Source organism: Dryobates pubescens, chromosome 5 (genome assembly GCF_014839835.1).
Source record: "Dryobates pubescens isolate bDryPub1 chromosome 5, bDryPub1.pri, whole genome shotgun sequence".
NCBI classification, from domain to species: Eukaryota; Metazoa; Chordata; class Aves; order Piciformes; family Picidae; genus Dryobates; species Dryobates pubescens.
The window spans coordinates 29,712,264-29,739,568 of record NC_071616.1 but is presented as its reverse complement, the minus strand read 5'-3'; the positions used below and the strand labels follow the sequence as shown (position 1 = coordinate 29,739,568).

The 27,305-nt window shown below is 41.3% G+C and overlaps 1 protein-coding gene across 1 annotated transcript; it reads right to left on the bottom strand.

Moving 5' to 3' along the window:
* Nucleotides 1-9,630: 9,630 nt before the first annotated feature.
* TC2N (tandem C2 domains, nuclear) lies at nucleotides 9,631-27,039 on the bottom strand. The gene is made up of 11 exons (XM_009904818.2): nucleotides 26,934-27,039; nucleotides 26,052-26,285; nucleotides 22,837-23,001; nucleotides 21,047-21,138; nucleotides 20,289-20,364; nucleotides 18,647-18,747; nucleotides 17,554-17,670; nucleotides 16,551-16,742; nucleotides 14,528-14,642; nucleotides 13,852-14,051; nucleotides 9,631-9,744 (listed from the first exon to the last, which is right to left on the bottom strand). Exons 1-11 carry the CDS (start codon nucleotides 26,998-27,000, stop codon nucleotides 9,634-9,636), a joined length of 1,470 nt encoding a protein of 489 aa, XP_009903120.2. The 5' UTR covers nucleotides 27,001-27,039; the 3' UTR covers nucleotides 9,631-9,633.
* Between the last annotated feature and the right edge of the window lie 266 nt (nucleotides 27,040-27,305).

The window sequence follows — 27,305 nt, the reverse complement described above, 5'->3', positions numbered from 1 at the left end:
AGCAGATACATTTTCAGGCATGCATTGTTGGCTCTCCTGTAAAAGACTAAGGATCACAGGAACTAGAAGCCACTCTGCTGCACGAAAACAGTTCATCAAAACATCTGCAAACCTTCCATTAGCCCAGGTTGCTCAAGGTCTCATCCAGCCTGGCCTCGAACAGCTCCAGGGAGGAGGCATCTGTGACCTCCTTGGACAATCTCTTCCAGTGTCTCATCACCCTCACTGTAGATAATTTCTTCATTTAAATCTACCCTCCTCAAGCTTCAATCCATTCCCTCTTGTCTTACCACTACAAGCCCTTATAAAAAAATCCCTTCCCGGCTTTCTTTTGTAGGTCCCCTTTAGGTACTGGAAGGCTGCTATAAGGTCTCCCTAGAGCTTTCTTTTCTCCAGGCTGAACAGCCGCAACTCTGGCAGCCTGTCTGCATAGGGGAGGTGCTCCAGCCCTGTGATCATCTTCGTGGCCTTCCTCTGGACCCAATCCAGCAGCTCAATGTCCCTCTTATGCTGTGGGCACTAGAAATGGATGCAGTACTCCAGGTGGGGTCTCACAAAAGCAATGTAGAGAGGGATAATCATATAATCACATCCCTCATTCTGCTGGTCACACTTTTCATGCATCTCAGGATGCATTTACCCTTGTGGGCTGCAAGTGCACACATTGCTGGCTCATGTTGAGTTTTTCAGCTGAAACCCTTACATCCTTCTCCTTGAGACTGCTCTTGAGCCACCCCTTGCCCAGCCTATATTTGTGCTTGGGATTGCCCTGACCCAGGTGTAGGACCTTGCACTTGGCCTTGTTGAACTTCTTCCTTCCCATTTTCATGTGAGCTGCTGGAAGTATATTTCTCTTCTTGAACATCTGCTTCTGAGACACCAATGCAGCCTACTGAAGCTGAAGGGATGAACAGCAACAGCTTAGTTTTTGGCAGAATATTGTACTTTGCACAGCTCACGTGTCCAGACCTCCAGCTGAGTTGGCTCAGATGTACCAATGCACAGTCCAGTTTATGTTGCACCAGCTGAGGATCTGCACCTGAATATTTGATAAATGGCTTGTTCTGCCAAAATTCCTCATGAAGTGTTGATGCAATTGGCATGGCTGGTATGCTTGTTGCTTTTGTTGACCAGGCTGTTGCTTTGATCTGTTCCTACAGAGGGACATTTGCAAACAGTTTTGACATACGTTTCTAAAGCACTGGAGAAACTTGTCATTCTGATGACCTTCCAGGGACTGATTAAAGGAAGTAAAACAGCTGGATGTGTTTGATTATGCTTTGTCTCTTAGGCAACTAAGAGAGGTGCAGGCAGGGAAAGGGAATGAAGTGCTGATGAAATAAAGTAGCTGAGAACAAGTGGATGCCATAAATACCACTCAGTTTGACTAGAATATCAGCACCTGCTGTCTTTTGCAGAAAGGGTATTTGTAGGATTTTTACTCCCATAGCAAGGCACAGCATTAGCAGACACAATACCGAACCCACACTGTTGCATTTCTTTCTCTGTCAATGTTGGCATTGCATGCAGAGTTAATACCAGAAATCCACTTGTGGTGTACTTTTGAATTCATTACACTTAAGGCTTTAATTTATGCACACAATGCAATGTGTCTGCACTGAAGAATGGCAAGCAGCAGGGTGGCATTTGGTCTACAAAATGCGTGTTGCGAGAAGAAAGCAAACTCAAACACATCCCAGAAAAGGACTAGAGCCTAAGAAATCCTCTTCTACTCCCAAGATCTACTTTGCTTTAGCACAAGAGCCTGATTGAAGTGCCTCTAACATCACCAAGGCACAAATTCCTTGCCTTTAAAATTAGGTGAGTGTATTAATCCTGATTTTTGTGCAGTTCTTTCTCTCTCTGTTTCTCCAGGTTTCCCTTCTTTTCTTTCCTGAGCATTCTCACCCACTTTCCCCCCATACAAGATTATCAGCTTAAGCCAGTCATGCTAGTCACAAATGCTGAATTGATTGTCACATTTTCATCCAGAATTCCTTGGGCTTACCTGTCCTGCTCTTAAACCCTCCAAAACTTTTGATTTGAATCACCATCCAAGCAAACAGTTCTTTGGGGATGTTTGTGGAACATCTCTCCGGAAGAGACTCACAACTCTCTGTAAAGTATGCGCTCCGAATCAAGTCAAACTTCCTGGAATTAAGGCGATTCCATTGGTGATTTTTTTTCCTGGTGTTCTACACAAATCACATAGTACATCTAAAACCAATGGTTAGAAATCTCAGATCCTGCTCTCAAGGTTCAAGACAACTCGTAGCTGCCAAAGTCAGCACTTTGCCAGTGGAACATGGAGGTTTTCAACCTCAGCACCAAGCTGACCACAGCAAGACTTGCAGTTTAAAATAGACATTATTGCTGCATGTGAGCTTTACTGGAGTGCCAATTAGATGTATACGCTGGAAATTAGAAGGAGACTTAATGTCTGCTGCTGCTGGCTATTTTGTTATCTAAAAATGAAACTTTTAAAGCATTTTGTTATACTAAACTCAATTATTAACTTCTGCTTCTGCTTTTAGTCCGTGGTAATTTCAAAGTTCATCAAAACTCTCTTTACCAGTGTGAAGACACTACAACAACCAGGATCTTTAAAAGTGTATTACTGTGAAACCCCAGCAAATGACCAACTCCATAACATAATGCTCCAAAATACCCATGTTTTACCAAGCGTGTCTTCAGAGAAGCTGCTTGAGCTGCCTTGAGAACTAGTATTGCTGGAATCATGATCAGTAATGAGCTGAAAAGCTGCTGTGTCAGAGCAGAGGAAAACACAGCTGAGCACCAGAGTCCTGAATCAGCATGGCTTGCTTTCTCTCATTTTCTCCAAGCCTCTACAAGAATTGTTTTAGCCAATTAGTCATTGTAATGACTCATTTGCAAATCCAGGTAGATAAGGAAGAGCTATTTCCCAGTTTCCCAGATGAAGGAATCCAGGAATCCTATCTGTCAAGAGCTCAGGTCAGAGAATCCATCTGGGAGATAAGCTCTGTAACTACCTGAAGTGCGGGGGGGGGGGGGGGGGGGGGGAGAAAAAGATAAAGATATTAAATTTGCTGAATTCAATTAACCATGAGAGCCAAATCCATAGGAAAGAAAGCATAACTAGTTAACTAGTTCTAGAATTCAAAGGTCAATGAACACATCAGAGTGAAGCATTATTTAAATAAAAGATGATGAATTCAGTCTCATGCCAGGGAAGTATCAAAAGAACCTAAGCAAATATCTAAATGCGTAATCTCCTGTCTTAAGTCACATCAAACAAAAACTTTGTCAATAGTTACAGGCATGTTACATTGCTTTGAAGAGCAATGTTTTTTCAAAACAAAACTGCTGTCTTTACCTCCTTCACTACCTGCCCTTAACAGTCTCCCACCCAACCTGTGTTTACTTCAGGAAAGGGGGACAGATAAACATGTATAGTTCCACCTCAGTTTGAAGGATTAACTATACTGATGGAGAGAAGACCCAGCCTTGCTTGGGGTGTACATACCATTTTCTTCTGATGCTATGCATCACAGACTTAGAATTCACTCCTCTCCTATGACAAGTGACAAAGCGTGGCTATATTTAAAACAAGTACATTCCTGTGACTGGTTTTTGTGCCTTGCTGCCTTTTTTTTTAAGACTCCCCAGATCTTTCAGTGCAGAGAGATCTGTGAACCATATAATTCCTCCTATGGAATATTTCCTTATTTAGCTGTTTCATAGCTCCAGAGAGTTTGGCAAGAGAAGGATAAAAAGTACGATATGTCAGCCTCTCCCCTTGGGCATCTGGCAAGGCACTCCCGTCCCCAGGCTAATAAGCATTTCTCAGATCATGTATACAAGAAGTACAAGCCTCCCTCCACCTGGAAGTGCAGTTTTTCATGACTCTTCCTTGAGCCGCCTTTTTCTCAGAGCACAGGTAACGACAGTCCAAAAGCCATAGTGTCCTCAAAGGTCAGAAGTACAAACAGCTTGCTCCTTCTTATCATCAGCCAAAATGATTTCCTAAGGTAATTTTGGGGAGAGGAGAAAGGGAAGTGAAAATACCCATGCACATACTGAATTACAAATGGTTTGTCCTGTTGTCATATTCAGTGGTAGTATCCAACATAAAAAACTCCGTGAGCTCCAAATAGAACCATACCATCAGAACTGGGAGATAAGGGAGCTCAGGAATTCAGAGCCAGAGACATGATCCAAACCTTACATCTGAAAGCCTCCTGCTTGTAGTTACTTCTTTAAACAGCAAAAGCAGGAAATTTCTAATGCTGGCCCAATAACAGATGAAGAAGGGAAACATTGCTAGAAATGCAGAAAGTTAATTGCAAAAACCAGACATTGTTTAAAAACTTGAAAACTTGTTTGTGCTGAGGAGGAAGAGCAGTCTGCAGGCAAATAAAAGGCAGGGAAAAGTTGCACAGTCAGAAACATGGGGAAAAATATCAGCATAGAATATTAATTTCAAAGCCTCTGAGACCTATGGGAAGAATTGTATTAAGGGATGCAGATCTACTCTCAGCAAAATTCAGGCTCTACAGAAGCATCACTGTGAAGAGACTAAACTAGATTTGGAGACTGGTTGTTTCTGCTGAATGCAATGGAAGTTTTGCCACAGACTGTGAGAGATGATGGCCTGCTCCTCACTGCAAGCTAGAGGAAATAATGTAAATCTGCTGGAACAGTGTTTGTGGAACATGGTGCTGATTTTAGTAATGGCTTTTTCCATGCATCAAGCATGAGATCATGCACAGGGCTGTATTTACATGGTGATGTAATTTTACAGCAGAAGCTGGAAAAACAAGGAGGGTATATCATGTCCAAGCTTTCCACAACTATGCAGCCTTCCTCCCATGTCATACATATGTTGGCAGGATGAAAGTAAGAAGCGGGACAACCCTGCCCCAATTTCTAGACAACCTTATGCTTTGGCTGCAAAACCAACTCATAACTCAAAAGCAATCTCCATCGGGCAGACAGTTTTCAAGTCCAACAGCATATGTGCTCAACTGAATGCTCACGAAATTACCTTTTGTTCTATACAAATGTCCTGCCAACGAAAGAGCAAACCAAGAATGTCTTAATGGATTTAGCAATATGGCAGTATTTGTCTTGTGATCTCAAAAGATCAGATACTCAAATACACAATTATTTTCCTAGTAACATTTTATAAGAATGTGGTTTACAAACTGTTACACCCACTCAACTTTTGAGGTAGAATCTTGCATTTTTTTACCTTAAAAGGAATGCCATGCCGTGTCATGAAGACGTAAAGACTTGAAAAAGAAATCTGTTGGCCTTGTTTACATACAGAATGCCATTAGTCACAAATAAATAAACTTAAACCAGAATTGTTTGATTAACCACTACAATTACATACACACTTTCTGGAACATCTGATTAAGTTTAATCTGTGGTTGGTTTCTAACGAAGCAGGCGTGAGTACTCTGTGTGAGTAACATTCAGTGTAAGACTGTAACTGTTCTGACAGTTCACCCTACATCCATGTTGGAGGTGACGGAAATAAAACTTGCGTAGCTTCTGAAGCTCTGCTGCTTCCATCAAAATTCTTACTAAGTTAGAAAGCTGAGTGAACTACCTAGAAGCATCAGCAACACCAACTATAAACCATACATGCCTTATATCTACAAATTAAGTGAACTGACAAAGCAGCTTCCCTACTTGGCAGTAACAACCAAAACAGCGGCTGAATGCGCGTTAAAGGGACAACATACAGCTGTCACCATTAGCAGAGTGCTCAGAGACACCTTTTTTCCTTCTTTTTGCATGTACCCTAGAGTACATGAAGTTCCTTGCTAATTTATATCATGGCTTGGTCTTCAAATGATGCATCATTTTCCTTTTCTGGAAAGCTGCCTTAGTCTCAATAAGCCAGGAGTTGAATTTGGAGGAGCCAAAGTCTCACATGCGTTTATAGTGAGGCAGTCACTAAGCAGTAAAGCCAAATAGTCTGCTCTTAGAAGGCAGGATATCTCAGGTGATTTCTGCCTGGCCTTTTAAGACATTCAATTTGAAATAACACCTGCTGGCACACACCCCATTGTATAGCCAGCTGTACACTGGGACTGGTGCTAAGAACATGCATGCATACACTTGCCCCGTTTTCTCTCCAGGACTGTTGTCCAACGTGACAGCCATACTGAGCAGCTCTAGACACAAGGAATGCTCAATGAAAAATGCTTTATATGACAGCCAGGCAGTTTGTCCAGCTGACTGATTATACTACCCTGCAATTCCATTCAAGAGTCAGTCGGTGTGTATGCACCCCAGTGTTTTCTCAACATGCACCTGGAAAAAATAATCTACATAGACTTTTCCTTCCAACCACTTTCCATTCCTACACATCCTCTGCAGCACCTCTTGTACAGATGACCACACAACTAACTAATCATTGGCAGTCCCCATCCTCCAAAAGTTTCCTTTTCTGATACACTTTTAGCAGTCCTTTGGACAAACTGTTTACCTGGCAGGCGTCCTCAGAAGCACCAAAACAAGAATTATTACGAGGACTGGATTATTCTCTCAAGTGATGATAGGCTGTTCAAAGCACAGCTTTGGTCTTCTTGCAAGGTAAATGCTGATGCACTGAACTTTTGGGTTTTGAGCTGGGCAGGTCCTTCTCCATCCCTAGACGATTTTCCTCAGCAGTGAAGGCAAAAAGAATTCCTGGCTTCCTCCCAGGATCTTAGGAGCCAATAATTAGGACACAAGTAGGGCACAGTAGTTTCAAAAAAAAACCCCAACAAACAACAACCAACCCAACAAAAAAGCCCCAACCAAAGCAGTGTAATTAAGTTTCTTTTCCTTATCTTCTTACTGCAGCTGAGTATTGCCTGTTTCCCTCTCTAGCTTGCTATGCACTACAAGGCTGGAGTGCACACAGAGGTGGACATCCCAATGCTCCACTGCCATGCTCTCAGTAATGGAGTGTGCACTGAGTCAGCTGAGATCACTGACAAGTGGAACTGAATTTTGTGCAGTGGGACACATTGAGGACTTTGTGCTTTCTAAATCTGAAGTACAATCAATTTCCTCAACACTGTAGTGCTCTGCACAAATTGAGGGAAAAAGTCTGGGCAACAAGGAACTTAAATGCTCAGTTTAGTAGGGGAAAAAAACCCCAACCAACGAACTAACAGTGTCTTTTAGCCAACTCTTAAGAACTCATAGAATTCTTACATGAAGGTACACACAACTGCAGAAAATCCCAAAGCCTGGAAATGAGCACAGCATGAAGCAATACCTCAGAGTACATTCTCCAGAATATGCTAGTGCCTCTGCATGTCATGCAAAGAGAGGCCTTGCGTATCTCTTCAGTGTGTTAGCTGTCAACTCCTCTACATGCAACTCTACATGAAATATTGTTCCATACTTGGCATTTTCTCAGAGAAAAAGGTAGATCTTGAACTTCAGTTGGATATGCCGATGAACACTGGTATAAACAATGGGGAAAAAAGATGGAATATTTTCTGTTCAAAACATTTATTATAAACATAAAGATTAAATATTAACACAGGAATAAAAAGAGACATTACTAGTTAGGCCTTTAAAAGGTTAAGTCCTAAACCAGTCCAAAAAGTCCATTTAACACAGCATCCACTGAGTTGGCAGTCTCCGTAGAACCACCGCCACGTAATTGAAGCCTCCAAAATGCTGGAATATTCTTCATACAGCATTCTGTATAAAGAAACAGTGTGCACTTTTGTTTAGTTCAGCCTCAGTGAGTGAAAAAGATCCACATATTCAAGTAAAGATACTCCAAGAATATCAGCTCGGTCCAGTTCCATTTTACCCACAGGCCAGGCACATCTCAAATGTTGTGTAACCATCTGAAAGTGAACGCTTGTCAGTCAAGATCCTCCGAGCCCACTGGGAGCTCTGCAAAGAGTGCCAGTAAGATCTAGGATTGGTATTTGTTCTCTGAATAACATGCAAAACTTTGTCAGTTCATTTATGAAAACTAGCCAAGAGGTCGAACATGTAAGAGCCTGGGGGAATCCTGTTTGCCCATTTTCAAAATATTACATTTCAACACAAAAATATGAATAGTGGAAGTTTTGATAGCTTTAATTATCAGCTGATTAAAAAAATTAAAAGATCTAAGAGATTCCATTTTTTCTTGAGCCTTACTCAAAGCCACAGAAGTAAAAAAAAGATGCTCTGAGCTCTATGTTTAAATGCAATGTACTTTCCTGTTAACAGTTCTCACTGTTCCTTCACTTCCAGCAGTGAGTGCCCTCACTGCCATTCTAGTTCAAATTATAAAAAGGACACAATTATTCAGCATCTATACAAGCAGATACATTTTACACTCCAGACAGTCAACAGTAAGTGTGTAAGCAGTGGATTCAAAGGAATAGATATATTCCAAATTCAGTAGTTAAAGCGGTGAAAAGAGGTCTGCACTTCTAGATGTAGATATTATCAGTTATATACATGGCGTTTTCCTGCTTGTGAATAAACCCCTGAAAATATGAGGACTAACAGAAAAAAAATCACCTTAGAATTTTGTAGAGAAAATAGAATTTGCAACAAAAATATGGCTAATTTCTTCTTGCTAGAAACAAGGAACAAAAATATACTCCCACGTATAATTTTTCAGCATCTTAGACATGTAACTTCTGTAGTGGTAGCTCAGCTTTTAAACAAAGTCTGCATTTGAATAAATATCAGAAAACACTTCTGTCAGTAAATATTTGCTTACACCTTCATACATGTTAGTCTGGGTTTTAGCAATGTAAGCAATTCTAGAACACTGTTATTAGACAGGAAGTGGTTTACATATAAGAAGTCTATATAAGAAAGTAGTTTATCTAAAAATATTGGCCTTGATCCTAGGCAGGGCCGTTGCCTCTTTTTATTATTCCATTTATTCCAAACAGAACTCACCCAAACAGAGGAAGTCTGGAGGGCCCCACTTGCAAAGATCACAGCTAGACAGAGAAACTCAGCCTCAGACCCTCTCTTCAGAGAGAAGAATGAAGGAAAACCCAAGCTACAAGCAGGTCAGGGTACTGAGCAACCCTTCATCAAAGACAAGGGATTAGGAAAGCCTTTAAGTACTGCCTTATTGTGTAGGTCCCTTTATGCCTTCTCCTGTTGCCTTGCTTTTCCCACTTGCTCAGGCACATGTTGCTCTGATTAAATGATGTAAACACAGGTGCACCCCAGAGACTCAGAGGTACCTAGGACTAAGCCCACTGACCAAGCTGATGCCCAGGGACTTCGGCGTCTGCCAAAGACAAGATTGCAGATGAGGATGACATCAGTGACTAGTGGAGAAGAAGCTGATTCAAGCTGCTTCTCTCGAAGATTGCATTTCTGTGCTCTTATAGAGAGCCTGAAAGGGGAAAAAGAAAAAAAATTCAAAGCAGATTTTTTAAATTCAAATGAGTGCTTTCCCCAATTACTAAGTCTTCCTGTTAAAAATATTTAGCCAGAATTTCTCTTGGTGAAATGGAATTTTCCCAGTTACCATGGAGGTGTGATGCAGTGCAGAACTTCTGGAGAACTTGTGTAGACAGTATTTTTCTTCTTATTTGTACTATTTTGAACAGTGTAGGAATATCTTTGTAGAAAAAAATAATAGTCAGTCCTAAGTTTCATCTCCAGTCTTCAAGATGGACCAAGGCTATACCATTTAACAACAATTTTTTCAGGGTTGGCAATAGTGTCCTTCCACTGCTCTACTGCTTCGCTGTTACTGCTATCAGAACTTATCCAGATCTGCAGTAGGAAACAGAAATAAAAATAAACATCAGTTCACCTGATATAAAACAGGAGCCTGCCTTTATTAGCTCCAAATAAATGCTATGGACGTGTAGAGTGAGATAATGTGTAAACTGAACCAAAGCATGACAGCAACAAATACAGTTCTGTTAGGACTAACACACTTTGGCTTTCAGCTGGGAACACAGGGAGTCTGGGATTAAATTTAGCTTCTGAAACAGTTTAAAGAACTCACTACATACTAACATTTCCCTTCTTTATAAGGCTTTTTAAGCCAAGCATTCCTTGCTCCGTTCAAATGCACGTGCTAGCGTCATGGGCTCATCAGGGCCAGTGATGGCTCTATGCATTCAGAGTCCGGTTGGCTACAAGCCATCTGGCCTCCCAAGCTAGCTGTCCAGCATTTTCATGAGCACACTCCAACAGATGGCCAAGCCTGCATTCCCTGGAGGTTCTGAACATGCCCCTACCACACATAGTCATGCAGTAAGAGTCCATTTCTTCTCAGTATTCAATTAATGAATAGTGGTCATGAAATAAGGTACAAGTAGGAAGTTTTCCCCCTGAACATTATCACCAGTCTCCATTGCCAAAGAATTCTGCTTATGTAAGTAGGTATCATTATTTACAGGGCTATTTCCCCAAGTCTTCCAAGAACGAGTCCTTTTAAGACTTCTCAGAAACCTTCACCATGAAGTACATTTAGCCTACAATGCTGAGGCGTGAGTCCTCAAAGAAATGAGAGCAATGTCTTCCAGAATACTAGAGCTGATGTTTCATCCACAGAGATTCAATGTACATCTTGCTCATGATTAAAGACACGTCTGTAAAAGCAGCCTAATCTAAGTATTGTCTGCTTAGAACAGCATCCAATTAAACATCATTCTGAAGAGCAAAGATAATAGATCCAGCTATACTCATCTTTTTTCCAGCTACCCAGCCAATTGCTCAAAGTATATTTTCCCCTGAGCTATATTTTATGTCTTCATGTGTTATGTGGCAGTGTCTGCCTGCATAAGCTAATACAACCTACTCCAAATAACCTCTTCTCCTCTGAGGAGAAGTAGCTCATTTCCTCCCCCCTAAAAATAAGGCCCATGATTAAATGTAACTCATCAGATGGAGATGACTTCACATGTTGCCAATCATACCCAGTTATTTTTGTCCCAAGTGAGCACAACTGAAAAAAACACGTGGTGGTTTGGTTTTGTGTTTTTTCCCTTTTCCTACTCCAAATCCAGTTCCACCAACAAGAATCACAGAAAGATGGAATGTGTGACATGAGGCTTCATAAAATGGAGGAACTTCACATAATTCCTACTGGCACATCATATATATAGCACATCAGCATCTCCTGCAACTACACATCTTCAGTGTGCACAAGAAAGATGACTAGCATGGGACAGTACCATTTTCTGTACCTAAGGATAGCAAAGTCCTTCATGTGACAAAGGAGACTGGAGTTAGGGTTTAAAAATCAAGTCTACATAATTCCTTTATGCATATAGTAAAATTCTACTACTAAATCTAGCTGGGTCAGGAAACGTAGAGAGCTCTACAAACAGCTTTGGCTTACTATACCAAGAGGATAAGGACAGCAAGAAGGGACAGGATGATGGTAAATGGGAACAACCACAAGGAAAACATATAGAATAAAAACAATCATAGAATCATTTTGGCTGGAAAAGACTGCTAGGATCATTGAGTCCAACTGTAGACCCAACACCATCATGGTCATGAAACCATGTCCCCAAGTGCCATGCTTACACATTTATTGAACACCTCCAGAGACAGTGACTCCACCACCTTCCTGGCAGCCTATTCCAATGCCCGACCACTCTTTCCATAAATGAATTTTTCCTAATATCCAATCTAAACCTCCTCTGGCAAAACTTGAGGACATCTCCTCTCATTCTACCACTTGATACTAGAGAGAGGAGGCCAACACCAACCTCACTACAACCTCCCTTCAGGTAGTTGTAGAGAGCAACAAAGTCTTCCCTCAGCTTCCTCTTCTTCAGACTAAACAATCCAAGTTCCCTCAGTCAGTCCTCATAAGACTTGTTCTCTAAGCCCTTCACCAGCTGCATTGCCCTTCTCTGGACATGCTGCAGCACCGCAATGTCTTTCTTGTAGTTAGGCCCAATACTAAATACAATATTCAAGGTGTGGCCTCACCAGTGCCAAGTACAGAGGCACCATCACTTCCCTACCCCTGCTGGCCACACTACTCCTGATACAGGCAAGGATGCTGTTGGCCTTCTTGGCCACCTGGGTACATTGCTGGCTCATGTTCAGCCATCTGTCAGCCAGCATCCCCAGGTCCTTTTCTGCTGGGCAACTCAGCCACTCTCCTCCAAGCCTGTGTCATTGTGGGTTGTTGTGTCCCAAGTGCAGGACCCAGCACTTGGCCTTGTTAAACCTCAATACAACTGACCTCAGCCCACTGATCCAGCCTGTCCAGATCTCTTTGAAGAGCCTTCCTACCCTCAAGCAGATCAACATTCCAACCCAATTTAGTGTCATCTGTAAACTTACTGAGGGTGCACTCAACTCCCTCATCCAGATCATTGATAAAGATATTAAACAAGACTGGGCCCAAAACTAAGCCCTTCGGAAGACCACTTGTGACCAGCCACCAACTGTATTTAACTCTATCCACCACCACTCCAGGCCCAGCCAGTCAGCCAATTTTTACCAAGCAAAGCATCCACCCATCCAAGCCATGAGCAGCCATTTTCTCCAGGAGGACACCATGGGACACAGTGTCAAATGCCTTACTAAAGTCCACGTAAACAACATGCACAGCCCTTCCCTCATCCACTTAGTGGGTCACCTTGTCATAGATCAGGTTGGTTAAGCACAACCTGCCCTTCATGAACCCATGCTGACTGGGCCTGATCACCTGGCTGCCCTGCACATGCTGCATAATGGCACTCAAGATGATCTGCTCTGTGATTTTCTCTCTTTCCAAGGTCAGACCTACACGTCTGTAGTTCTCATGGTCCTCTTGGCCCTTCTTATAGATGGGCATTACATTTGCCAGCCTCTAGTCAGCTCACAAGTTCAGCAGGTGCCCTTCCCTAGTTGACTCCTTCACCAGCTGTCAGGAAGTTATCCTACACACACTCCAAGAACCTTTGGGACTGCTCCCTCTCTGCTGTGTAATACTTACTGAAGACATCAGGGAATTTGAAGTCCCCCACAAGAGGAAGGGCTAGCCATTGTGAGGCTTCTGCCAGATGCCTGAAGAATATTCTCTATGTCTCTTCATCCTGGTTGTGTGGTCTGTAACAGACTCCCACCAGGATATCTACTTTGGTGGCCTTTCTCCTGATTCTTACTCAACCCTATCATTACCATCATTAATCTCAATACAAATCAAAATACTCCTTGACATACAGGGCCACCCCACTGTCTCTTCCATGCCTAGAGCCTAGATGACAAGTTTTATGGTGGTTAAAAATAAACGATCACAGAAATGCTTCCAAAGAAATATTACTGATGCTCCAAAGCTCCAACTGTTTACAAAAGGGGAAAAAAAAAAGAAGAGGATAAAGAGAAAGAGCACTAACTAAAAAAAAAAATTAACAAATCTTGTGTTATCACTTGATCATGGATATTTACAATACTGTGCTCAGGTCAGCATTATTTTAGCCAGGAAAGCAATCTGATAGCATAGCTGTTGATACTTCCTTTTACACACAGGTTTGTAATTGTATTGGTATGGTAATCCAATGCACTCCCTTTCTGTACACTACACTGCAAGTTCTGCATCTCCTGTGAGAGCTTTGTTTCTTTTCTTTAGAAAGCCTAGAAGCAAGGAAGAGATTGTAAGTCTGTCTGGCGGAAGGAATCTTCCACATAATCACACACACAAAAATTACTTAGGGATTTCTTTTGAAAGAGAACAATCAGCTCCCATCCTGATGTTAGAGCATGTTTAAGAGCCCAGTACTATGCTTACTTGGGTTACAGCTTGAAGAGTTTATTAAAATGTACTATTTTGCTCTATGGCACCTTATATAAAGTATTTGAAAACTCATACCAAGAATCTCGTGGAACCGGATTTTAAGTAAACCATGCTAGTTAGCAGAAACCAACCTGTCCTAGGAAGTGTTTCCTTCTAACTGAGCTTCTGCTGTAGAGCTTGATGAGAAAGCTAATTCCTTGTTCGACTTGGCTAACTGGAAAAATCATGGTTTCTCGCCACTTCACTTGGCCATTGGTGGACTTCAGAAGACGAGTCTTCTTCTTGTAGATAATCCCTTCTGTACTAAACATTCCAACTTTCACAAAGAAATCTAGCACAAAAGGGAGGGAAAAAGGCATAGCACACAAAGGGTTACTCACAAACATACCCAAAAAGGAACTGAGAAGATCCACATGTATGGTTCAAACTGGAACAAGTTCCCAAAAGTCTGGCCAAAAAAAACTGTACAACAGCTTTCTTGACTAGTCACAGAAACAGAGTGTGTTCAATAATACTGATTTGATTAGCACAGTATCCAAGCAGCAAGTGCAGGCTAATGCTCTTGTATGACAGGATTAATACTGGGACAAAAAATCTTCCAAAACACATAAACACATAGCTTCAACCAAACAAAAAGTAATCAAGCAAGACATCTGTGGGAACAAGCCTTGGCAGTGCTAATCTACTGCACAATATGTTAGCCTGAGGTTTGTAAGGAATGCTATGAATTGCCAACCCATTTTAGCAGCAATTTACCTGTTACAAATGCTTTTGGACAGGAGGCATGAGATGGCTAGTGCAACTTACTTGAAGAGAGTGGTGTAGATGAAACTGGAAGGTTTTGTGCTTCAAGAATCTGTAACTGAATCCTCCTGTTTACTGCTTGAAAACAAGTTCCTATTTGAAGCTCTGCACGGCGCACCTACAAGCAGAAGAATGTTGCCATAACATCTGGATTAAGTTGCTTATAAACTCAGGAAACACAGGAATTCTGTCATATGTTGGGCTCCCACATTTCTCTCTGGGATTTCCTGGACAGAAATACAAGCATGCATTGTATACACAACCTGCAGATGTACAGTAAGTGCATCGTGCACTTGTCATAGCTGCAGTGCATGTGCTCCACTGATGGACTGCTTATGTGCAGAGCACACATGACACTCATGGGCTGAAGCCAGAGATAGCGGCCAAATAAAGAAGTCCTCCAGTTTTCACCTGGGGAGGATTCCTCGAGGGCAATAACAGACACATAGAAGGAAAAACAGACATGCAGTCTGTAGCTCTACTAAACCTGGGTATGGAAGTGAGAGACCAGGTATCCCTCACTAACACAAAAACCTTCTGAGTTCTCCTCCCACACTTGTGACTTTTGCAGTATGGAGATATAAGCCTATCCATTGATACAAGGCCCCATCTCTTAATGGCATGAATGTTTAAGGTGACTACACATTGTGGAGTTTCCTAAGTTATGGAAATACTTGTGGTTTACATGCATGTGCATCACCCACATACACCTCCCACAGACACTCTGAAGCTACGGAGATCTCCAGTTGAATTTTTGCTATTGGCAGAGTTGCTTTGAAGCACCTTCATTACTCTTCTGTCAGATGTACTCTGAACATTCTAAGAACAGCAGGACAAGGCCAGTGGAGATCCAGCCTTCCTGACATCCTCCACTTAAAAGGACTTGCTAATCCTGGTTCCCTTCAAATTTTAATGCATTTCAGTGCAGCAAAATGTACCAAGCAAGAGAGTAACAGGTCAGATAAAGAGAAGCCAGGCTGCAGTTCACAGAGACCCAAATTCTTTTTGCAGCTGAGATGAAAAAATTTGTATGTAACCCTGAGAGGAAGCCACTCATATCTGAACTTTGGCTCTCTGCTGGCAAATGGGGTAGTTTCCTGCTTCCCAGGACAATACAGGGATGAATTCCAGCAGTATCTAGAGGGCTCACAGGTAAAATGGTGAGGAAAGCCAACACAGGGAGAAAAACTATGATATGATTCAAGAATTTACACAGGGGTGAAGCAGCTTCTAAAACAGCTTCCCTTTTTATTTAATCTTACTGCTTTTGAAGCAACAGAAGTAAACTTAGAATTCAGAACTAAAACATGTCAAGTGTAACTTATGTTTGAAATCACTCATTTCTCAGAGACACTTAGATAAAATTCGCTTTTGAATTGCTAATTCAAGTTTAATTTGTTGAAAATTACAGATTGTGTCTAGACAGTTGTAAAGAAACAAACAAAGTGAGGGCTGGGGGAAAGGAAATCCCACTGTGCAAACCACCTGCTTCTTATTACACTAATGGAAATGAATTGTCTGAATTATTACTTCACAGCACGCAGTCTGAACGTTAAATATATACCAATCTCTGCAGTCTCAAGCCACTGAAGATTTTAGCACTTTTCTTTCATAACATATGCAGATGCCATTTGGTCTGAGCTCTTGCTGTGAGTCGTAAGGATCTTCTGATGGATCTTTCTGGCTGGGAATGGGCAATTACCCAGTGTCCTTTGCTAAACATTTCCCCAGAATGTCCCTCCCTAAAGCTGTGGACCATGGTGTGGAAGAACTTGCTCTAGCTCTTTTCCCAGAAACAGCTGCAGTTTATGACCAGAACAGCTATGTGCAGAACTGAAAAGTCTGCATTTTTCCTCATCAAATTGCTGTTCCCAAGAAAGCGGAAAAAAAAGCAGTAGAAGAAAAGAAAAACCCACAAAAATACCTCTGTTTATTGTTAACACTGAATTAGTACTGAATGACTTGACTTCCATTTCCAGCAACTATTTCTAGGTAATATAACAACATTTTCAGTATTGGCACTTACAGGTGCTTTGGAAGGAGGAGATAAAACCAGCCAATGACTTGACTCTTCTGAGCTGAGCTCCCGCAGTGCCAAGGAGCATTCTCCAATACTTTTTTTCCTGGGAGTCTGTGTCTGGATTTTAAATACCAATCTGACAGCTTGCAGGCTTTGCAGTTTAATAGCAAATACAAAAGTTTCCATAAATTCAATGTCCTAGAAAGAAAAAGAACAGAGGAGTAACACCACCACTCTAAGAGAGTTGCACCAAGCCTGAAACCTAGAAACCAAGGCTTCCTGGTGCTGTAGCCACTGGTCCCAGTTACCCTTTGAGGCTGCCATGGCAAATGTGCTTTTACAACGGTAAGCCCCCACAGAATCACCACGTACCACACCTTGGCAGGGACAAAGCTCTGGATTTTCACTACCATAGTGAGTTGAGGCCATCTCTTCTTGACCTTTACAACAGCATACACACATCATCATAGCAAATTCTCCTGTGGCCTTTTGCTGCACTATTTATTTGGCTTTATCTTTCACCCCCTCAATATTCCCTTACTGCCATTATCAGGAGTCTTCTCCCATGAGACCAATTCTTACTTTCTGTAGAGAGGATGGATGAACTTTGACTCTTGCTCTAGTGAGTACATCATCTACCTTCCCTGCAGTGAATGTGTACCAACAGGTATGATGCCCAGCCTTCCTCCAGTCTCCCACCACTGATCTGCTAAGGCCAGCAGCTCTTGTTTCAGTCCCCTATGAGCGTATCTGTCCTGCAGACTTGGGAGAGAAGTACAACAAAAGGGGAAGGAAGTGGAACAGGATTTTGAGAAGATGTTGGTGTGGGAGGGGTGTGGTAGGAGAGGCAGGGCAGTGTGAGGAAGTAATCTGAACCTAGGCAACTACCACAGCCAATATGGCACAGGAGGGTGTTTGGTCCATTAAAAAAATTAAAAAATCTATTCCACCCCAAAAGAAATGTGAAATGTGAAACAGATTTCTCCGTGCTTTCATTGCCTCTACTTACACTGCAACCTTCCTTGGCAGAAGACCTGAAGTGCACTGGTTTGGGCAGTGTGAGAATTCCCTTGACACAGATATGAGGATTTTCCCCACAGCTAGAAGGCCAGCTGAGGTCTTTGCACTGCAACATGGAACACACAGTCAGTTTAGATAATGTATGACTCTGGCCTTCAGTCAATAATTCTTGTAATATTGAATATAAATCAGAGGCAGTGTTATGATTGTATCACCTCAGATAATTAAAGAATTAATTTTTACAAGCAGAGAATAAAATGTTAGTAGATTTTAATGATTTTGCTATGGGGCAGTTTGACAACAGATAAATACCAAAATCCCTTAACACAGTATTTATCACTTGATGCAGTTATGAGGTTTCTGACTAATCAAAATTTCGTTACCTAAAAATTATTCACAGTTCCTTAAGTGTATAAAACAGCCAGTGTAACAGTATCACATTAGCTATCAGAAAAGCCACAAGAATCTACATGTCCTCAAAGTGCTATTATGGTTTTGCCCTGGAAGAATTGTTAGATTTAAAGTCATTTAAATACGGTCTCCAAAGCTGGTCCAATTTTTTGTCTTCAAATTTCCACAGCAGCACCAGCCCATGACCAGCTCAGCTGCCCAGGGAGGTGGTGGAGTCACCATCCCTGGAGGTGTTCAAGAGGTGATTGGACGTGGCACTTAGTGCCATGGTTTAGTAGTCATGAGGTCTTGGGTGACAGGTTGGACTTGAGGATCTTTGAGGTCTCTTCCAACCTTACTGATTCTATGATTCTGTTCTATGAATAGGTACTCAGTCCACAATCAGAATACACATATAGTAACATAAGAAGTGATACACTACTTTTTACTACTGACTGCAGCAGAACACAGGTTGACACAGGGATAAAATAAATACACTGAAAGAAGACACTTTGAATAAAGCCCAGTATTACATTTGACTGAACTTTGTTTATATTAATACTTAGACATGATTTTATTTTTCTCCTAAAAGTATTCTTTAAAATGACAGTCAAATGGAATGAGAATTAACACTAAGTGTAGTAAAATAGCCATGAGTGAACAATAATCAAATTACTATTGTATTTGCTTACATGTAAAACTGTAATCCAAATCTGTTCTACGGAAGAAACATAACACAACTTCACATTCAGTCTTCCAAAGTCTCGTTCATCACCTGATAATGTAATAGTATCTATGGAAGAAAGCCAATTAGAGTTTTTAGAAGTAATACAGTATCTTAGAAGTTCCTCTCAAGAAAACTTGAACTCATTAGTAAGTGCACTGCCTATCTTTGAAAACTTCTCACAGTCTCAGGCTGCGCCAGGGGAGGTTCAGGCTAGATGTTAGGAAAAAGTTCTATACAGAAAGAGGGATTGCACATTGGAATGGGCTGCCTGGGGAGGTGGTGGAGTCGCCATCACTGGAGGTTTTCAGGAGGAGACTTGATGGGGTGCTTGGTGCCGTGGGTTAGTTGTTTGGGTGGTGTTTGATTGGTTGATGGGTTGGACGCGGTGATCTTGAAGGTCTCTTCCAACCTGGTTTATTCTATGTATTCTATTCTCTCAAAGTAAGTTTGAAATATCTTAACACTTACATTTTCAGGGCCCCAAAAACTCCCAGCGACAAAATAATAAGGCACCCAAAACTCCCAGCGACAAAAGAGCCTGACCTTCCACAGAGCTAAAAGTCTTCATGTTTGCCTCAGTTATCTCTGCAGAATCTAGTAACTTCTGTTGTACGCAAACAACTCTTAGAACAGAAAAAAAAAAGGCATGTGCCTGAGACACCCAGAAAACATTTATAATCTATCAGTTCCCTCAATCACTTGTAATGTTAAGTTTAGAAATTAGCCTGCTTTTTATCTTACTATTACACTTTTCCCCAAGTCAGACGAGCCATTTAGTATCCAGTGTCTCTCTGACATGACCAGAACTAGGTTATTGTCCTTCAGTTTTCTTTTTGAGGAGACTGGGTGAAATTCTGACTTCCAGCAGGGTGATTTTTGAGAGTTTATTTTGCAGTAGCTTCACTTCTTCAGAATTCCTTCATAAATAAGGATACTAGGTTTGCATGCAATATAGTTCTCTAATTCTCAGTGCAGTACAGCTATTAGATTCCAAGCATTTCCCCACCAAAAAATACTAACACATGAAAAAGGACTAGAGCTATGACCAAGGTGATGCATCCTATCCTAACAGGACACCTGTAATTCAGAACAAGAGGACACAATCTCAAGCTGCGCCAGGGGAGGTTTAGGCTGGAGGTTAGGAAGAAGTTCTACACAGAGAGAGTGATTTGCCCATTGGAATGGGCTGCCTGGGGAGGTGGTGGAGTCACCATCATTGCAGGTGCTCAGGAGGAGACTTGATAGGGTGCTTGGTTGCATGGTTTAATTGATTAGGTGGGTTGGATAATAGGTTGGACGCAATGATCTTGAAGGTCTCTTCCAACCTGGTTTATTCTATTCTATTCTAATTACTTTGTTCACTGGGGTAGTAAATCCAGGGATGAATTTTTCAAAACCATGAGAACCTCTCAAAAGCTTATTTGCTCAATCTGCTGACAACAGGAAGGTGAAAGTCCCAAACTCTTAATTTCAAAGTAATCTTCAAACTGACTTGGTAATCAGATTCCTCTTTACAAAAATATAATTATAAACAATCAACAGTATAGACAGCTTCATGTTTCAAATGCAAATGGAAACACCTAATTACATAGCAAACAAAACATTACCCAAACTCCTGTTACTGCCTTGTGAATCCTTCCTGGAAGAAATACTGCTAGGTACACTGGACAATGAATCATATCTCTAGGAGCAAAAAAAAAAGAAAAGCCACTTCATTCAGAGCAACAGATGCAAGAAGTCTGAGAGATCCTATCATTAGACAAGACATGATGCAAACAAAACTACAGTCACTTTCAAATAATTGTCTTATTCCCTAGTAACCTCTCAATCCAGCAGCATGGAATTACTACTTTGATGCAAAAAGCTAGTAGAAGACATGTATGACCAGCAGAGACTTTTTCTGTCTTGCTGATACATATATGCAACCAAAAAAACCCCACACCCCAAACCCCACAAACAAACAAAAACCACACCAAAAAACCAAACTCCAAACACAAAAACCCAACCCACAACCCAAAAACCAACCAAAAAAGCAGCGAGGTTTTTTGTGTCAGTTGAAACTTCTAGTGTTTCATATTTCAACTACTGGGAGAAATCACAAGATGACTAATCACAACCTCTTGTCTGTCCTGTAATGCCTAACAGGCTATTTGGGTTTCTCAACAGCCCCATTGACCAGAAAAGCAGTAGTCAGAGAAGACTTCAAGGAAAAGCCTCTTGGTATTGGTCAAGATGTTGAACTTTTCTCCCTAGTCCTTTCAGTGAGTAGTACAATGCCTTCACTGTTGACTTTGACAACACAATGAACAGGAACATATGCACCAAGGAAGCATAGTTTTCAGTATAACCTACATGGGGAACTCACCCTCATGAATCGATGAGGTGGGCTTCTGAGATCGAACATTGAACGACTTACATCAAATGATCCAGGCAAAGCACCAGGTCTTAAATCACTAACTAAAAAGACAAAGAGAACAATGCAGATCATGTAAGCATTATTGCCTTTGGTAGAATTGACACCTATCTAAATAACATCTAAGGAAGGACGTAATTCAGGAAGCCATCTCTAAGCACATGGAGGAAAGGAAGATTATCAGGAATATTCAGCATAGATTCATGAAGGAGAAATCATTCTTGACCAATCTGACAGCCTTCTATGATGGTGTCATCAGCTGGGTAGATGAGGGGAGAGCATTGGATGTTGTCTACCTCCACTTCTGCAGGGCATTTGTTTCTAGTAAACCTAGTTGAAGTTTTCCAATACCATGAGGGTGGTAGCAGGGAGGAGATGGTACTTTTTTCAAAAAGCCTTTATACTTAGCTTGAAGAAAAATGGATAAGAGAGGGAGTGAACTGAAGATGTTCAAGACAGCTTTATGAAACCCATTTGGCTCCCACCACAGGTGCTTACAAAGCTTAGTAAAACAATATGCATTAAAAGCTGCTAAAATGTTAATGCTTTGTTCTCTTAAGAAGAAATAATGGAGTAGTCTTTTAGTGTAATCTCTGTGAAGATTCAGAATCAGTTTTAAAACCAGACACAGACTGAGACATTTCCCTCAGCTGCAAAATAAGCAGGGTACCTCATTCTACCTATCTTTAAAAGTGCATGCTGGTGCCAGCTTCTGATTCAGTAGAGGTGTGTTCATTTCTTCGAGCGTATGAGCGAACGTGTTTGTCTAAGCAATCCCTTACAGCAAGGAACGCTTAGTCATCTCCTTTAAACAGCATTCATTATAGGATACAAATACCAATTTTTTTATCTAGGTAGTCAAACACCTTCTATCTAAATTTACTATCTCACAGCCTTCCCCTGTTCTTCAACACACGCAATGTGTGAGGACACTTTGGCACTTTCAAAAGCAAACTGCAAAAAAGCTGGCTTATAGCATCACTTCCTATTTTGCACCTGTTATTATCTCCCCCTGAATGGTTTTTGATGCTTATTTCCCTCTCTGTATACACTCCTCAGGTATTCTTTTTCTGTCACTCCTTTTTCACTCACTCCTGTTCCTGGTAGCTGGAATCTCCAATAGTGCATGCTGGTTTGCACATCTCCCCTATGAAGAGACTGAAAGACCTGGGGCTGTTTAGTCTGGAGAAGAAAAGACTGAGGGGGGGATCTGATCAATGTCTATAAATATCTGAGGGGTGGCTGTCAAGCGGATATGGCCAACCTCTTTTTGGTGGTGCACAGTAATATGACAAGGAACAATGGATACAGACTTGAATGTAGGTTTCACCTCAGCACGAGGAGAAACTTTGTTACAGTGAGGGTGACAGAGCACTGGAACAGGCTGCTCACGGAGGTTGTGGAGTCCCATTCTCTGGAGACTTTCAAAAGCCGTCTGGATGCATTCCTGTGAGCACTACCCTAGGTGATCCTGCTTTGGCAGCGGGGCTGGACTCGATGATATCTAGAGGTCCCTTCCAACATTCTGTGAATCATGGGCACCTACATTAGCTAGTTTTGCTAACTTGTCAACCTTGATGTGATGCATGCAAGCCTTCTTAAAGCCCTCAAAACACAAAGTAACAGCACAGGTGGAAATGGATCAGAGCTAGCTCCACAGATTGATTCACTAGCAAAGAAGTGTCCCTATAAAGTTTGGGAAAGGAAGGAAGACACAGAAGTCAGTGTGTGGTGCTTCTCACCTGATCCATAGAGTTTCCTATTATCTGATTTTGCTTGGAAGCGCCTAATGAGATCTGGTGAGAGGCGATGCTCCAGATAGAAGGGGTTGTACACATCATACTGGGGCCACTGGTGCGCGCCCTGCAGTTCTGCTTTCCGGTCACCAAACGAGGCTCTGGCAGATTCTGTGGAGCACAAGGAAACATCAAACACAAGAGTTCCAGACATAACACATACTGCCTGGCTTCCTAAGCATTCAGAGTGCCTTCAGGGCAAAGGACAAAATATTTCAACATTATCTGCTTTGGGAAAAGTAAAAGAAAAAAGGAAAAGAAGAGACACATACACATTATGTCAGACTTCCAGTGTGCTAGCAAACACTGAAATTCAAATGACCATACAAAGCTATGCATACCCTGTCTTGGAGTTTCACAATAAATGCCTAACTAGCTGAAATACAGAAGGCTCCAGACAGCAAGACAGAAATGAAGAGGAAAAGTAGGGCCATATGTACAGAACATCTCTAACCGATTTGGCTGCCTAACCCCCAGACATTCCCACTTGGCTAATGGATCCAAGACCTAGAGGAGGGTCTTGTATGGAAAGATAATGCAACTTGTGACTGCGGTCTCATTGTCATCCAGTTTCCATAAGAAGCCTGTCAATGGTAAAATCACTGGTCCAAAATGACTTGAATTGTTGGCTGAGGCTCAAGTAGACAGATCTGAGAATACTTGAATCCCAGCCCTTTACTCAGCCCATTACAGCACAGCTGCCCTGTTTTATTTATAATATTTTCAGGAAAAAACACATGTATGTCTCGGTCAGCAGAACAGTAAAGATCCCTGCTGTAGTGTTTCATTTTGTCTGTTTGGAGTGAAAATAAGCCATACAGAACAGTGCAGTAGAGAATGGGGTTGGGGTGACACGGACTATGCCAAGCTCTGACATTCGGTTGCTTCACCTCCCTGGATTTCAACCTGTTATAAAGTGCTTTACCTCATTATGAAGTGTTTTCAATTCTGCAAGTGTGTTGTACCATAAGAGGCAAACCATTATTGAAATAAAATCCTTTCCTCAAGGTGTTGGTAGAGTAACTAAACCAGTGAGCAGTAACATAAGAGATGATTATGCAAGAATTCCGGTATAATGGGGTTGAGGATGAATAATAGAAGTGAGGCCATAAAGAATGCTACAGAGCAGATGACAGAAAAGCCAGTGTTCCAGTCCAGGAGCACACTTCTTCCTGCTAGTTTACTTCTGTGAGAGCATGAGAGACTCTTCAGTCACCACTGAAAAAAAACAGGCTGCCAGAGCTTAATTGCTTTCAGAAGGGATGCCAAGAGCTAACATTGAGCACGTCCTGATTCACTGAAGGAAAATGGTCAGACGTGCACAGAAAATGAAGTGGAATTGAGAGCAGAACTTAGGCTTCTACAGATATTAACAACAGTCTAAGAAGGAAATATTCTAAATAATTTTTAAAAAATATACTGGTGCTTTGGCTAATGGGAAGAAGGAATGACAGCACACTTCACTGTATTTAGTAAATCTCCCTGAAACAGTAAACTTTGCATTTTTTTAAAACAACTCAATGAGGCTTAAAAAGCTGTACTTGAAAAAATAAGTACTTCTATTTGGGAAAAGAAATGGAAGATGTCTACTGGGCATAAGAGCCACTTTTCAAACATTTGTTCAAGAATTTAAAATATTTGCTCAAGAGAGACAATTATGAAGAGTCAGGTGATCTTGCCAGAAGATCTACCAGCTTTATAGCCTAAGGGTCACTGTTCACCAGGTTCTCCAGAAACGGTGATGAATTCACAGTGAAGACAAGTCACTGGTTTATAAGACACTGATGGGTAACAAAGAAAATATTCAGCTAAAGTTGTTAGACATCTTTTCCCTGGAGAACACAAATGCCTCAAGAGTCCTTGATGGACTTCTCCATACAGTATCTTGAGGATGAGGTAAGACAAAGCAAGGCAGAGCCTGAGTCCATACCCAGTAAGAAAGGGTTATGAGGAGCATGTCACACATTTCCATGCTGTGTCCAAGTATGAACAAGAATAGCTACTGAAGCAGCAGGCAACTGGGATGCTGAAAAAGATCAGTCTCAGAGAAGGAGTGTCTCACATTCTATATCCAGCTATGAAGTTGCCTGTCCATGCCTGGTGAGGCAGACATTGCAAATAAAGTCCACTAAAAGGACTGGGCACAGAATGGCCCATCTATACCAAAAAGTTTTGCCTGTCCAGTTAGCTTTGCTCTGGTGCAAAGCAGAGGCAAGTGAGGTTGAGAAGGCAGCTTGGTAATAGTCAATGCAGGAGCAGAAAAGAAGTAACAGCAAGGACCTAAGGAGAACAGAGAGGAGTGGGAGTAAAATCACACAATGCAAAAAAGTAAGCTAGCACTGCAGCAGTTATTTTGCACACATGGTTGACTTAGTTTAGTAATTAAGGTTTCCACCCTCAGAAAAGAAATAGTCACATGGAACTAAAAGCATATCACCAGCTTATCATGCCCTTAAGGCAAAGCAGCTCAAGAGAAAACAACCATTCAACTCTAGAGAACAATTGTGACAAAACTTTCTCTTACCTAATTCTAGGCATCTCTTGGCAGGACCAAGAGTATAGCAATAGCATATGCTCTATAACTTGTGTTACTGGGCTAGGCTCCTATTCTTTTAAAATGCCACAGTGCCTGAACTGCATGCATATCATTTTGGTGCCTGAGCATGAGGCTAATTGGCAGAGTTTGAAGTACAGGATTGTTGTGAAGCAAAGAATCACAGTGCACTATGAATAAGTTAGAGCTTTCTACCACTGTTAAGGAAAAAGGAAGATGTGTTAGTATGTTAAAACACCTAACACATTAAACATGAAAGCCAGACCACTCTCCTCCTTTATTTGAATGATCTGGACCTGGGGATGTGTTAGGTTTTTCCTTGCCTCAAATAAATTCTTTACTAAAGCTTCTGTTTCCTTTAAGTGTCTTCCACTACTCTGAGTATGAGCACTGGTGTGCAAACCTCCCTTTCAGTTTTATTCATGCAGTATCACAGACACTGACAGTGAAATGACATCCACCCCAAAAGCTCTCTGGGTGTCCAGAGAGAGAAGAAACAAGACTAGGCTTCTAGAAAAGTTTTGTAAACATTTGTTTTCAGTAGGAATACTTGACAACTTTCAAGTAAAGTTAACCAACTATTTCAGCAATGCTGTTTGTATTTTACCTTGAATTGCTCCAGCATGTGAGATACTAGGAAGGTTCTTTGGCTGCACATAAGACAATTTGAATGGAGGGACCACAAATGGTACCTCCTGACCATCCAGGGGCAGTTTAGAAAGCAGATAATCCTCTGAACAGCCAACCTGACACTTCACTGACACAGAAGACAACGGAGGCTTCTCTACAATAGCTGGCTTGCTTGCAGCTGCTGCCTCAGAGTTCTGTACCATGGAAAATGCTAAAAATAAAGAGCAAGAAAAACAGACAGTCCACATGTGCATTAAGTTTTGAACAATACTATGAAGAGATCTCTTTTTTTTTTTTTTTAATAGGATCTGTGCTTAGCAGCTGCTTGTATTCAGTCTTACCAGCAGTCAGGATTAGCACCTGGAAAATATATAAATCCTCATGACACCTGTACTGATCCAAACTCTTTGTTGCCCAAGCCTCTATATTTATAGCTACCTTGCTCTTCAGTTAGTTTTCACAAGAGGTATACTTGTATTGTAAAAGACATCTTCAAACAACTAAGACACCAAAGAAAATCCTAACAGTAAATCCACAGGGAGTCAAAACAATTCAATTGTTCACACCTGAATGTCTGAAAAAACCAAGACCTTTACAAAACCTTGGGTAAGAAAGCTGGCTTTTTTGGACTGTATTCGAGGCTGCAAGGAGCAGACTTCAGACAAGTGTAATTTTTCTGTTCCAATTCATAACACCAACAAGCCTGTGTTCAATCTTCAAGCAGAGGTATGGAAAGAATTTTCAATGTTGTAAAGATTCAAGTTTATCAGAAGTGACACAGTTATTTTATTAACAGAAAATCTCATCATTACTGAAGACAGAACAGTAGAATCCTTAATGTCAGTACGTCAGAACTCACGATCATTTATCTCTTTTTCCACGCAGAAACACAATTTACAGCAGTTTTTTATACATTCTGTTGCCATTGTTTTCAGTGTTGCAGTTTAGAGGAGACCACAATCAACGATCCAGTGCAGCTATCAAACCTGAAAAATACAATAAAACAATCTGTAGTACATGGGAATAATTGAAATCAAAATGCAGTATTATCCATTAGTTAATACTTGATTGCTTATTGGACACAGTCCTAGGGTCAATGAGGAGGATCAGTCATGAAAGGATCAGAGCTATTGGATTTCTCACTGAGACAAATTAATTTCTTTACAAAAGCATACAGAAAGAGATAGTAATTCTAATATATGTCTTCCAAGTACTTTCAGTGACCCACTCA